Source organism: Dama dama, chromosome 12 (genome assembly GCF_033118175.1).
Source record: "Dama dama isolate Ldn47 chromosome 12, ASM3311817v1, whole genome shotgun sequence".
Taxonomy (NCBI): domain Eukaryota; kingdom Metazoa; phylum Chordata; class Mammalia; order Artiodactyla; family Cervidae; genus Dama; species Dama dama.
Window position 1 is genome coordinate 53979340 of NC_083692.1, and position 15096 is coordinate 53994435.

At 37.4% G+C, this 15096-nt stretch overlaps 1 protein-coding gene across 2 annotated transcripts in view; it reads right to left on the minus strand.

Annotated features, from left to right (window-relative positions):
• Positions 1-15096, minus strand: part of VPS13C (vacuolar protein sorting 13 homolog C) — a 184698-nt gene that overhangs the window by 60757 nt on the left and 108845 nt on the right. For both annotated transcript variants that reach the window (XR_009695120.1, XM_061157288.1), the window contains exons 45-49: positions 14289-14436; positions 11673-11823; positions 6457-6569; positions 2217-2386; positions 639-886 (exon numbers count right to left, since the gene is read on the minus strand). Coding sequence is in view for 1 of the 2 variants with exons in the window: in XM_061157288.1 (XP_061013271.1) it covers positions 639-886; positions 2217-2386; positions 6457-6569; positions 11673-11823; positions 14289-14436 (830 nt within the window). In the remaining variant the exon portion in view is untranslated. The remainder of the gene's footprint in view (positions 1-638; positions 887-2216; positions 2387-6456; positions 6570-11672; positions 11824-14288; positions 14437-15096) is intronic.

The window sequence follows — 15096 nt, forward strand, 5'->3', positions numbered from 1 at the left end:
TACTTATTTCCTTTGATTTTACCCTAACTATATAGTCAGTGTCATACAATGTATAGTATAAATACATTACATGTATATATGAATACAGAGATTTCACATGACTACTGTTTAAGAAAGGTAAATGGAAAAATTAAATTCTGACCTTGCCAGTTAACAGCAGTTTTCCAATACTGCTCAACCGCACATTAGAGAGAAAAACGCATGACCTTAGACAATTACAATTTATTTTTATTTTTTTTCAGACAATTACAAATTTAACAGAGAAAAGAAATGTTAATGGCAGAGCTGGAACAAGAGCAGAGGCTTCTTGGCCCCTAATCCAATACATATTTCTATTCCTGTTGTTGTTTAGTCGCTAAGTTGTGTCTGACTCTCTTTGACACCACAGACTGTAGCCCACAAGGCTTCTCTGTCCATACAATTTCCCAGGCAGAATACTGGAGTGGGTTACCATTTCCTTCTCTAGGAGTCTACCTCTCTCTTAAAAATTGATGCTTACTAAGGTTTTTCTTCTGAACATATTTAAATTTGAAAGAGTAATTTTACATTCTTAAACTCTCCATTTCTCTTTTTTCCTGTTTGCAATTCTGGTAAAATATAAGACAAGTTATCATCTGTGACAAATAAATTCTGCTAACCTTTCTCCATCTTGATTTTTGCTAAGGCAGTCTGTCTCAGTGGAATCTGTGATTCTTTAGTCATATTTTCTGGACTCTGAGGTATAGCCTTGATAAAGAAATCTGCCACAGTCATCAGAAATTCCACACTGGCACATACATACAGCTTGTCAAGAACAGCATCAATATGACTTTCATTTCTGCCTTGTTGGTAACTTATGTCAATCATAGAACTGTTGTTCTCTTGACCATTCTTCTTATCAATCATTCTGAAAAAAATTTATGTACATTCATTATTTTATTCCTGCTAAAACAGTTAAAAAGATGAAAAATTTTGTAAGTATCTTGTAATAGTTTCTCTTTCACCTTTCAGTTTCCAACCTGTATAGAAAACAGATAATTGTTAACTGGACTCTAAATAGCTAATCAACAACCAAGACAGGGTCTCCTAGTCTCCACAGCCAAGGTTCATGGTAATAAGTAATCATAAGAGCATTTTATAATTATAATGCAATATTAGAAAAAAAATCAATGACTACTGAAAGAAAGTTTGGCAATTAACAAAATACATTATTGTAGCCCCATAAAATTTAAAAGACAACCTCTTTATTTTATAAAATAAAACCTCCTTGAAGGAATTTATCTCCAAAGATCATCCTATACAACTGACTCCCAAGTTAGTCCATGTAACTCAAATCTCGCAGTGTTCATCAAGGGTCTGCAATGAGTTTCCACACAGCCTCAAGCACGCTGCAAAAAGCAGGCTATGAAACAGAAGCATGGTCTTTATCACCCTTGCCTAGACTGCCATGCCAAGACACAAAGTTTGCAAACTAGAAAAGTTGGATGCATGAAAGCACTCTTCCCTCATTTATTCATCTCTTAGAAAGACAAAGGGCTCACAAAGGGCTCAAGCAGCAGAACAGTTATTCTCCAAAAATAATCAAGAGCAAAAACATTATGTATCTCATTATTTGTGAAAGGAATAAAAATATAATTAGGCTACTAAAGTTGCATTTTTCTCACTTTGTAGTAAGGTGACATGGAGCTGTCTTTCAAAATGAGCTGATAAATGTGAAAATTAGGGATTCCATTTCTGCTAAAACTTTCTTTAATCCTGTAGGGTCTTTTCTTTCAACTTAAGTATAGTTGATCTACTAAAACTTTTAAAGAAATTTTACAGAACTATTTTAAAACATATATACAAAAGAAAGAGCCATAAATTGAAGGCTTTTTTGAAAAAAGATTCTGCCTACTGAAAACAATTTACAAAAATATACCACTAATGAACCACACCACGTGGAATTCACTATTAAAATTCTTACATTTTCTTAGTTCCCACTTTTAAGACAATATTATTAAACTTCCCTTTAATTCAAACATAAAAGCAACTGAATCTGAAATTAGCACAGTTTCTTGATGCACTTCAAAATGAAATATGACCAAAGACCTATGTTGATAATCCCAAGGAACAGAATCCCTAAAAGGATGATCAAAAGACCCCTTCTGACCATCTGAAGCCAAGCAATCAATGTCTGTTAACAATGCCAAGCACAATGTCAACCTTTTACATGTGCAGCAAACTGAGAAATGACAAACCTTGATGTTGCTCTCTCAATTCCTTCTCTGAGATCATCAAGAGTGCAGGTCTTAAGTTTAATACTGACATTCAATGAGCCATCCTTAAACATCTTCCCTGAAGAGGCCATAAGATGGAGCCTGAGTTCACCGAGCCGGAAACTGTCATTATGAAATGCAAGTTTGGATTCCTGTGGCATATTTTTCAAGCAAAAGAATCAATTATCTTCAGGTGTTATGTAATTACTTTTAAACATATCTCTTAACTCAGAGATTAAAAGCAAATTTTTAAAGTATGAGTATTAAAACTGGAACAAAGAATAATATGCATGTTTGTGATTGTATATGCACATGCAAATAAATACCTAAGTGTGTGTGCTGACATTCAACAAGGGTTAATACATAAAATTTTCTGATTTACAGTTCAATGCAAAAAGAAAATCAGGAAACTGTCACTTAATCACTCTAACTTATAAATATTTAATGAGCTCTTCTGTAAAACACTCTGTGATAGGAACTAAAGGCTTTATGAGAAAGGATAAAGCATGGTACGTGATCTTAGTAAGCTTATACTCTAATTGAAAAAAAAAAAACATGGAAATTTATTACAAGGAACATCACAAGGAGATGCTATAATTTGTAAGCAATTAAAAAATGATATATTGTCATTTATTTATTCATACTTACATCTCCCCATATTCCACAAAGAATATTAAGAGATTAGGTAAAGAATAAAAACAGCAAAAGCTCATAGGGTCAAAGAGATAACTGTGGGCTAGGAAAAATTCATGAAGAACATGACAACTAACCGAACTTCAGAGATTGATTGGAATCAGGCGAAGAGGGGCAGAAGGCATTCTAGACAGACAAAGAACATGAGTAAACCGTTCAAGATGCTCTGGGGGCATAACGTACACGCAGGCATCTCAGGCTTGAATATTTCAATAAAAGAAAAGTAGGGAAAGAAGTCTGGGAAGGAATGTAGAGGCCTACCCGTGGTCTCAAACCCTCAAGATTTAAACTTTAAGGAAAAATGAACTCAATATGTATTCCACCATAACACATAGAAGACTCTTGAGAGTCCCTTGGACTGCAAGGAGATCCAACCAGTCCATCCTAAAGGAGATCAGTCCTGGGTGTTCATTGGAAGGACTGATGTTGAAGCTGAAACTCCAATACTTTGGCCACCTGATGCGAACAGCTGACTCATTGGAAAAGACCCTGATGCTGGGAAAGATTGAGGGCAGAAGGAGAAGGGGACGACAGAGGATGAGACGGTTGGATGGCATCACCAACTCGATGGACATGGGTTTGGGTGGACTCCGGGAGTTGGTGATGGACAGGGAGGCCTGGCATGCTGCGGTTCATGGGGTCGCAAAGAGTCTGACGTGACTGAACTGAACTGATAACACATAGCTCAAATTTCTGTAGGTGTGCTGAGACACTAAAAGAACAAAACCCAACCAACCAAGCAAAACAACAACAACAACAAAAAAAAAAACACACAGAGAGAAAATCTTTTGGGGAAGTAGGATTTTCGGTTTAGCGGTAATTGCTCACTACAGACCAGTATATTGATATAAGGGTGCTGCTGGTGGGCAATTCTTGGCACCATGGTTCTAACTGCCTATCTTCTCTTACTCAAAACAGTACAAGGCCTATAAATGGGTCAGAATGAAATTATTATTGGAAACTTGCAATGCCTTTAATTTGTAAAAATACAGATAGTTCACAAACTTGTGATTTGTAACTATTAATAGAAATGACCAATGACACATCTACTAATCACAATATAACAGAGTTTCTGGTATGGTTACTGATGTAGACAATTTGGAGGCACTGCATGGTCTTTTTTAATAAGTTAAAATTCACATAATGTAAAACTGAATGTTTTCTAAGTAGAATGGGAATCTGTAAATGGCTACATGACACCGAGGAACCTGAACTTGTGCCAATGTCTAAGCTGAATGAAAGGACAAAGAGCAACAAACAAGGAAGCCACTGCAGTACTGTGTGAGCTGCTGCCGCTGCTAAGTCGCTTTAGTCGTGTCTGACTCTGTGTGACCCCATAGACAGCAGCCCACCAGGTCCCCCGTCCCTGGGATTCTCCAGGCAAGAATGCTGGAGTGGGTTGCCATTTCCTTCTCCAATGCATGAAAGTGAAGTCGCTCAGTCGTGTCCAACTTTTAGCGATCCCATAGACTGCAGCCTACCAGGCTCCTCCGTCCATGGGATTTTCCAGGCAAGAGTACTGGAGCGGGTTGCCATTGCCTTCTCCGACTGTGTGAGCTAAGAAGCCTCAAATAATGCAGCAGTGAGAACTTCCAGGAAAGAACAGAAGTTCACTCAAAGAAAAAACTGACAGTACTTGGTGTCCAAATGAATAAAGAACATCAACAAAGAAGGAAGTAAAAGAAAACAAGAGTCTAAGCCTGGGCAGCCAATAGAATAATAGTACCTCAATCGAAACGAAGAATATATTTAACTGCGTATTTTGCATTATGTCATTTTCTGATCTTTTATTAACATTAACGTTAAACATTAGAAATTAAGGCAGTCACCTCACACCAGTCAGAATGGCCATCATTAAAATGTCTACAAATAACAAACTGCTGGAGAGGGTATGGAGAAAAGGAAACCCTTCTGCACTGTTGGTGGGAATATAAACTGGTACACCCACTATGGAAAACAGTATGGAAGTTCCTTAGAAATTTAAAAATAGAGTTGCCATATGATCTAGCAATCACACACCTAGGCATATATCCAGACAGAAATACATTTGAAAAGATACAAGCACCCTTATGTTCATACAGAACTATTCACAGTAGCCAAGATAAGGAAACAACCATTGAATGGATAAAGAAGATATGGTATATATATATACAATGGAATGTGATTCAGCCATAAAAAGGATGAAATAATGTCATCTGCAGCAACATGGATGGAACTAGAGATTATCATACTAAGTGAAGTAAGTCAGAAAGACAAATACCATATAATATCACTTATATGTGGAATCTTAAAATGTTGACACAAATGAACATATTTACAAAACAAAAACAGACTCACAAAGGTAGAGAACAGACTTGTGGCTGTCAAGGATTGGAAGTTTGGGATGAGTAGATGCAAACTATTATACATAGGATGGATAAACAGCAAGGTCCTACTGTATATCACAGGGAACTATATTCAATATCTTATGATATACCATAATGGAAAAGAATATAAAAAATGAATATATATAACTGAATCACTTTGCTATATAGCAGAGATTGATGCAACACTGTGAATCAACTATACTTCAATAAAATTTGAAAAAAAAAATTAATGCTGTCTATTGCACAAATGACAGATACTTGCCCAAGGTCCAACAGTAATAATATATGAATACTGTATAACTCTTAGAAAACAATATGAAACATAACAAAACATATACATGGACATAAACAATAGATATAATACTTACAATAAGTGCTTATTACGGGTATTATTATATTATATGCATGAGTATTATGATGATATTAACTAACTGATATAATAAAAAACATTTATTAGAAGACACTATATAAAAAAGCTTTCTAAAAAAATATCAATGACACATTATGTGGTTCAAATCATAATGGCCCTTGACCTTGGTTCCTCAATTCACTAATCAGTATTCTTAACATATTATCTACTAAATAAAAAGTTTATTCAAGAGAAACATAATTAGGGAGGGGGGATCAGGATTAGGAACACATGTAAATCCATGGCTGATTCATGTCAATGTATGGCAAAAACCACTACAATATTGTAAAGTAATTAGCCTCCAACTAATAAAAATAAATGGAAAAAAAAAAAGAGAAACATAATTAACGCTTATATATCATGGATAATCATACATTTTAAAATAACCCTCCAGGGTTCCAAAGCCACTAAATTATTTTCCTTAAATAGTTAAATATGCATGTACATATAACTATGTAATAAAACTGTACATATAGCTAATTATCCACATATAAAATATTTCTCCTAAAGCTAGGTCTAAATATTTTAGTGCTGATAATGCTTGGAAAAAAGTAAAAAGCTCTCCTTAGCCTAGAAAGATTAAAAACACTAACAAAGTGCAAACAGAGAGCAGGACCAGTGCATACTCCATAGGCCAAATAGAATTTAACAGACATCAATCTTGAGAAGAGAAATCACATCAAAAAAATGACATTCTAAAATTGAATATCAAGAGCTAAGGACCTTCTCCTAGATATAGACATTAACTACATACCTGGCTGGTGTCATTGTTATAAAGTACAATAGAAAGAGATTCAAAGTGAAAGTCAAACTGGAGAGTGACACTCTGGTCCAAAGCAAGCTTTGAGTCTGTCACATCTTCTTGTTCTGATGGTTCAAACATAAATATGAAAATTAGTAAGATTTTAAGTATGTATATGACTTTATACATACTTTGAAAGCTAGGATAATAATTTATTATTCTAAATTTATATCAAACTTTCAAGAATTATTTAAATCATGATAAAACAATGAACAAAAACGGCAGTATATCAATAAATATTTAGTACAGGGCAAAATGACAGACACAGACTATCTACATTAAAAATAAAAAGACGGCCTGGCAAAGACTATTAAGACAACTTTTTTTAAAAAGTCCACAGTATGGTACTGGCACAAAGACAGAAATATAGATCAATGGAACAGAATAGAAAGCCCAGAGATAAATCCACGAACCTATGGACACCTTATCTTTGACAAAGGAGGCAAGGATATACAATGGAAAAAAGACAACCTCTTTAACAAGTGGTGCTGGGAAAATTGGTCAACCACTTGTAAAAGAATGAAACTAGAACACTTTCTAACACCATACACAAAAATAAACTCAAAATGGATTAAAGATCTAAATGTAAGACCAGAAACTATAAAACTCCTAGAGGAAAACATAGGCAAAACACTTTCCGACATAAATCACAGCAAGATCCTCTATGACCCACCTCCCAGAATATTGGAAATAAAAGCAAAACTAAACAAATGGGACCTAATGAAACTTAAAAGGTTTTGCACTACAAAGGAAACTATAAGTAAGGTGAAAAGACAGCCCTCAGATTGGGAGAAAATAATAGCAAATGAAGAAACAGACAAAGGATTAATTTCAAAAATATACAAGCAACTCCTGCAGCTCAATTCCAGAAAAATAAATGACCCAATCAAAAAATGGGCCAAAGAACTAAACAGACATTTCTCCAAAGAAGACATACAGATGGCTAACAAACACATGAAAAGATGCTCAACATCACTCATTATCAGAGAAATGCAAATCAAAACCACAATGAGGTACCATTACACGCCAGTCAGGATGGCTGCTATCCAAAAGTCTACAAGCAATAAATGCTGGAGAGGGTGTGGAGAAAAGGGAACCCTCTTACACTGTTGGTGGGAATGCAAACTAGTACAGCCGCTATGGAAAACAGTGTGGAGATTTCTTAAAAAACTGGAAATAGAACTGCCATATGACCCAGCAATCCCACTTCTGGGCATACACACTGAGGAAACCAGATCTGAAAGAGACACGTGCACCCCAATGTTCATCGCAGCACTGTTTATAATAGCCAGGACATGGAAGCAACCTAGATGCCCATCAGCAGATGAATGGATAAGGAAGCTGTGGTACATATACACCATGGAATATTACTCAGCCGTTAAAAAGAATTCATTTGAATCAGTCCTAATGAGATGGATGAAACTGGAGCCCATTATGCAGAGTGAAGTAAGCCAGAAAGATAAAGAACATTACAGCATACTAACACATATATATGGAATTTAGAAAGATGGTAACGATAACCCTATATGCAAAACAGAAAAAGAGACACAGAAGTACAGAACAGACTTTTGAACTCTGTGGGAGAAGGTGAGGGTGGGATGTTTCAAAAGAACAGCATGTATACTATCTATGGTGAAACAGATCACCAGCCCAGGTGGGATGCATGAGACAAGTGCTCTGACCTGGTGCACTGGGAAGACCCAGAGGAATCGGGTGGAGAGGGAGGTGGGAGGGGGGATCGGGATGGGGAATACGTGTAAATCTATGGCTGATTCATATCAATGTATGACAAAACCCACTGAAATGTTGTGAAGTAATTAGCCTCCAATTAATAAAAAATAAATAAATAAATAAAATAAAATAAAAATAAAAAGTCCTACAAACGCAAGACTACTTCATTGTAGTTTATAATTATCAAAACATTTCACTTAACTGGTTACAGGCCATTCTCAAAGAGATTATGAAATTGGAGGCAGAGAAGAGTAAAATACTTTGTCCAAGAACGACAGCTAATCAGTAAAAGATCCTCTGCCAGTGTAGTTCATGTCTCACTATCTTTAATTACCTATGTCATCCATTCCATTACCTTTGATAGAATAGAATATAACTTAAAAGCAGAGTTGAAGAGACCTCAAATATAATGTGGGACAGAGAGTGGGACAGGGAGTCTCTGGAATTTTGAGGTGAAAGAGACTTCAAGAAGTAATGCAGTCTTATCCCTCATCTTTAGACAGAAACTTTTTAGACAAAGAAGAATACATAATGCTTTCAATCCCGCTTACAAACTGATTCTGCGGTCTCTTTTGGAGATGGATTCTATTCCTTTGGTCATTTATAGGAAACCCTATTCTTACAAGTTATTGCAAGAGCAAACACAGCATAACTTTAACTACATAAAGGCTTCTCCAAGTTTTCCAAGTTGGAAAACTCTAGGGTTTTTCCCTTTACCTTTCCTGAAAATAAGTTACATTCCCATCTTCATTATCTCTGTAGTTTTTCCATCAGAACTTTTTTTGTTTTCCCAAGTGCCACATTAACTATACAGCTTGAACCAGGGATACAAACTGACCACAGCTGAACACAGTGAGATTGTTAACCACATAAAGCTTGCCTGCTACAGTTTCTTCATCCGTACAGCACACAGTTCCTGTCTAACTACAGCAACAGCCTACTTACCTAGCATTTGTCTGCACGGCGGCATGAACTCAGCCTGGGGAGAGATGCAGGGAGGCCTCGCGAAACTCATACAGTGCTCATAACTATCCTGAACCAAAAACCTTATTTTGCACACTGCTCTAGGCATTTGTTTTATGACTTCAAAATACACCAGACCTAACTATAGGAGAAGCACTGCTGGCTTACTATTACTTACTGGCAGCTTAATCGCTGCCGTAACTAACAGTCGATGACTTAAGCATGATAAAAGCACAGCAGTCTGGGGTCATTTATTAAATGGACAAGGAACACTCCATCTCACTTTAGCCATGAAAATACTAACTTATTCACAGTCTAAAATAAAACATGATATTCACATAACAATTATAAATGATGAAGAACAGTGAAATTATAAAATTATTCAATAAACTTGGCCAAGAAAGCAAAAAGGAACCTTATATGTTAGAAAAATTGTCTTTTAAAAATGGCTGAATTTAAAAGGTTCAGTGCCTTTGAAAGATAACAGTTTTAATAATCTGGAAAACTCCAATATCTATCTGACTATATCACTCCCCAGTGAAGACAGATAAGCAAAGCTGTTACTGAACAAGAATACCTTCCTATTTCACGGACCAGTCATCTGAGTATGACACCAGTTCCTTTTTTCTCTTATTTATTTTGGGATCTTATTATGCTGCATCCCTACTTTGCTTTTTCTCTCAAAGTGTACTACCTCAGTTCAGTGCAGTTCACTGCAGTTGCTGAGTCGTGTCCGACTCTTTGCGACCTCATGAACCATAGCACACAAGACCTCCCTGTCCATCACCAACTCCCGGAGTTTACCCAAACTCATCTCCACTGAGTCGGTGATGCCATCCAGCCATCTCATCCTCTGTTGTCCCCTTCTCCTCCTGCCCTCAATCTTTCCCAGCATCAGGGTCTTTTCCAATGAGTCAGCTCTTCGCATCAGGTGGCCAAAATATTGGAGTTTCAGCTTCAGCATCAGTCCTTCCAATGAACACCCAGGACTGATCTCCTTTAGGATGGACTGGTTGGATCTCCTTGCAGTCTAAGGGACTCTCAAGAGTCTTCTCCAACACCACAGCTCAAAAGCATCAATTCTCCGACACTCATCTTTCTCTACAATCCAACTCTCACATCCATACATGACCACCGGAAAAACCACAGCCTTGACTAGACGGATCTTTGTTGACAAAGTAATGTCTCTGCTTTTTAATATGCTGTCTAGGTTGGTCACAACTTTCCTCCCAAGGAGGAAGCGCTTTTTAATTTCATGGCTGCAATCACCATCTGCAGTGATTTTGGAGTCCAAAAAATAAAGTCAGCCACTATTTCCACTGTTCCCCCATCAATTTGCTATGAAGTGATGGGACCAGATGCCATGATCTTAGTTTTCTGAATGTTGAGCTTTAAGCCAACTTTTTCACTCTCCTCTTTCACTTTCATCAAGAGGCTCTTTAGTTCCTCTTCACTTTCTGCCATAAGGGTGGTGTCATCTGCATAGCTGAGGTTATTGATATATCTCCCGGCAATCTTGATTTCAGCTTGTGCTTCCTCCAGCCCAGCGTTTCTCATCATGTACTCTGCATATAAGTTAAATAAGCAGGGTGACAATATACAGCCTTGATGTACTCCTTTGCCTATCTGGAACCAGTCTGTTGTTCCATGTCCAGTGCTAACTGTTGCCTTCTGACCTGCATACAGGTTTCTCAAGAGGCAGATCAGGTGGTCTGGTATTCCCAACTCTTTCAGAATTTTCCACAGTTTACTGTGATCCACACAGTCAAAGGCTTTGGCATAGTCAATAAAGCAGAAATAGATGTTTTTCTGGAACTCTCTTGCTTTTTCGATGATTCAGCTAATGTTGGCAATTTGATCTCTGGTTCCTTTGCCTTTTCTAAAACCAGCTTGAACATCTGGGAGTTCACAGTTCATGTATTGTTGAAGCCTGGCTTGGAGAATTTTGAGCATTACTTTACTAGCGTGTGAGATGAGTGCAATTGTGCGGTCCTTTGCACATTCTTTGGCATTGCCTTTTTTAGGACTGGAATGAAAACTGACCTGTTTCAGTCCTGTGGCCCCTGCTGAGTTTTCCAAATTTGCTGACATATTGAGTGCAGCACTTTCACAGCATCATCTTTTTGAAATAGCTCAAATGGAAGTCCATCACCTCCAGTAGCTTTGTTCATAGTGATACTACCTCAATGTCTCTTGCATTGGGCAAATTCAATTTTCACAAATAAAAGGGTAAGCATGCATCATGCAGGTAACAAGAGGTGGGCCCTCCCTTTAGAGCAATGAGCCCACTTCCTTCCCCTGGGAGCTTCAAGGCAGTCTCAGCCCCTTCAGACCTCCCATAGTAAATAATACAGCATTGGGTCAGTTCACACCACATCACACTGGACAATTAAAAAAAACCCAGTAAATATAAATGTGGCATTAACATCTAATTCTTCTGAACAATCAAAGCAAAAATCTCCATCAATTTATACCTATGAAGTGGTCAGGTCTGCTGGAAACGTCTTGTCTGACTCTCACAGCCTCCTGGGTAGACTGCATAGGGCTTGGCTGTGAAGAAGCTTCTCCAAGATTCTCTAGCAAAATTTTCATTAAAACTGTTAAGTCGTCTCTACTGAGAGCAACCTAGAAACCAACAATAGGTTACTGTTAATACGAAGTAATAAATGATGCAAAATATCTATGTCTTAACTTATGGTCTGTGAAATTAACTGTTCATCTAACAAAAACAAACAAGTAAGTTGGGACCATAAATAGCAGGATGAAAGTATTTTATCTTGTAAAGTATTAGACATTACTCCTGTGTGTAAACGTGCTTTTGCCTCCACTCATATCCAAGTCCCTGCATCCAGTACTCCCCTCCTCCTGCTGTTACTGTTACTGTGTAACTCATTCTGTTCTGGACCTGTGTTCCTCTCCCCTCTCCCTAGCTCCTCATCTCCATTCTGCTTCTCTCTCTTCTCGTCCAGTACCAGCATCCTCCTCTACATTGTTTAATCTCCCCCAAACTCAAACTGAATAGAATACTGTTCAGTTTCCAGTCTCCATCAAGAAGGAAAAAGACGTGCTCCTGCAAAGTAGTCTCATTCTCCGTACATGCATGTCTGCATATACTTAAATCATTTAACCTATCAAGATAATGCCTCCTAGAACAGTAACAAATGCATCTACATAGAATTGTTAAAAGCCAAAACACAGGCCAAGATGAGCATCTTACTAATCTTCAACCTTTATAAAAAGGGGATATGTGACAAAAAAGAAAAAAAAAAAGCAAGAGATTTTGAGTCAGGTAGATATGTGTCAACTATACCACTCTCAAGGTGTGCTGTTGGCTAAGTTTCTTAGCCTCGTTAACTTATTTCTTAATCTTTAAAATAGGAATAATATCATCTTCCTCATCGGTGGCTGCAGAACAACATGAAGCTGCTAGGATAAACTAAGATGCTACTGGCTGCTACGACCCATTAAACCTTTCCATCCTTCCACCTTTTGTGCATTTCCCCTGCACATATGGGGGCTTCCCTAGTGGCTCAGAGGCAAAGAATTTGCCTGCCAATGCAGGCAATTCAGGTTTGATCCCTGGGTCAGGAAGATCCCAGGAGAAGGAAACGGCAACCCACTCCAGTATTCTTGCCCGGGAAATCCCATGGACAGAGGAGCCAGGGGGGCTACAGTCCACGGGGTTGCAAGAGTCAGACACGACTTAGCGACTAAATAACAGTAATAACCTACACATACAGAGGTCCCAAAGGCCTTCTTGAAGGACCTGAACCCAAAACCGAACAGGTGCATTCACAACATCTTTTCTTCTGAACACTGCAGTACCCTGTGCCCCTCAAATTGTGCCCTATCACCAAGGGCAACACCTGATTCCCAGCCTAAATCAAAGTGCGGCAGTATTTTAGCATGAGATGATGACCAGGGATTTCTTATTTGCTCCAAGTCCCAGTCCTTAGAAAACAGACATCACTTTAACTCCCCAGAACTTCTTTTTATATTCATTCCCACTTGTGCTACCAACTGAGATATCACAGCCTCCTGAAAAACAGCTAACTTCACCACCTCCTAGTATTTGAAAAGGATCCAATATTAGTTCTGGGATCTAATATGAGCAAGGGAGAATTTAAGAGAACAGTACTATATCCTGGAATAGAAAAGTCAATACTCTCAATAAACACATGCTCTTCTTTATATATTTACTCTTACTACGGACAGGGATCTCTCATTCCTACAACAAGCCTCAATTTTAACATCTTCACTAGTAGAACTCGGCTCCTTTGACCCTTCTTGTTTTATCTTAGAACTAACTCTGAAATAGTCACAGATATCAAAACCCACTACACTACTGAATTTTCACTCCTCATTCACACATTTTGTTTAGTCACTCCCTCTTTCCCTATCCCTTACTGCTTGGCTTCAGCAATTCCAAACACAGGCACACAAGAATCCTAAGGTTCCTACACTTTGGTGACCTTCTTTGACTAGTATCATCTCTTCCTGTGAGGCTACCTACGACCTGCTAACTACAATATTAAAAAATACTGCTGTTTATATGCTTATCAACTAAACAGATTCACCTACTGAAAATGTCTGCTTTTCTAATTAAAAGTGTTTCTATACATTAAAAATACTATTTAAGGTGCTTTAGATGTGCTATCTAAATATCACTTTACAGGGACTTGCCTGGACGTTCTGTACTTAAGATTCTATACTTCCAATGCAGGAGGCACAGATTCAGTCCTTGGTTGGGGAACTAGGATCCCGCATGCCATGTAGCACGGTCAAAAAACATTTTTAAATAAAACTTAAATATCACTTTTATCATTTGTCTTAAAACTTGAACAGAATCTTCTAAAATTACTAATCTCAGTAGACTTTCTAGCTTTCAACCTCAGAGTTCTTGCTGGCATCACCAAATATCCCAACTAATAAGAAATAAAGGAAAGTGTGAAAAACTACAACACCTTCATTTTCAGTTAACAAAGCATTCCCTTTCAAACATTTTATCACTTTCTGATGTACATTAGAACTACGCTGTGATCAATGATAAAAGTCTAGCTAGTGAGCAATTATTTTATACATATACTTACTTGCATAGGTTTTAGTCTTCCTTTTACCTCCATTCCTGGAATTTCCACATACCATGATGCTGCTAAATTCCGCTGTATGTATAAAAGCATGTTGACTGGTTTCAAAATTTCAATGTCATGCTGTGGTAAGTCAGCCTGCAAAATTGTCCTGAAAGATAATTAAGAATTTATTTTATATTTCTAAAATCAACATTTTAAAATGAAGACTATCATCATGTATACCAGTTTCCACACAGCAATTTTCCAAACACTAAAGGTTGCTATCAGAATTCTTTTAGAACATGCTTCTTTTCACAAATCAATCAGAGTAAGTTTATAAAGCAGAGCTACATAACACAAAGCCCATGCAATGCTGATTTCAAAGAAACAAACTGCATGTGTATGACTACTGCTCTATTCACTATCTTTCCCAAAGACTAATAATAGCTACTAACCAATGTCGTACAGACAAATGTTACATCCTCCTAACACTTCTCTGAAGGACAAAGAAAGTGATGCTGTACTAAGCCCTTAGGTTTATGCTATTAATATGTCTCCAAACTCAAAGGGAAAAGCTCACCAAACCTAGAAGTTAAACAAGCACATTGTAATAGTCATTTCTAGCCTGCCAGCCAACAAATATTTGAACCACCAAATAATTCACTCCTGTCATCCAACAGAGCCAACACATTCCCATTTTGATTTGATAATCCATTAGATATCTTACTGAGAATTCCTAAATGTGACATGCTTTGGAAATGAGAAATAAATCTTAAATTTTATTATATTTTTAAGAAGACTTTGTCTATATACAGCTATGTGCAAAGCA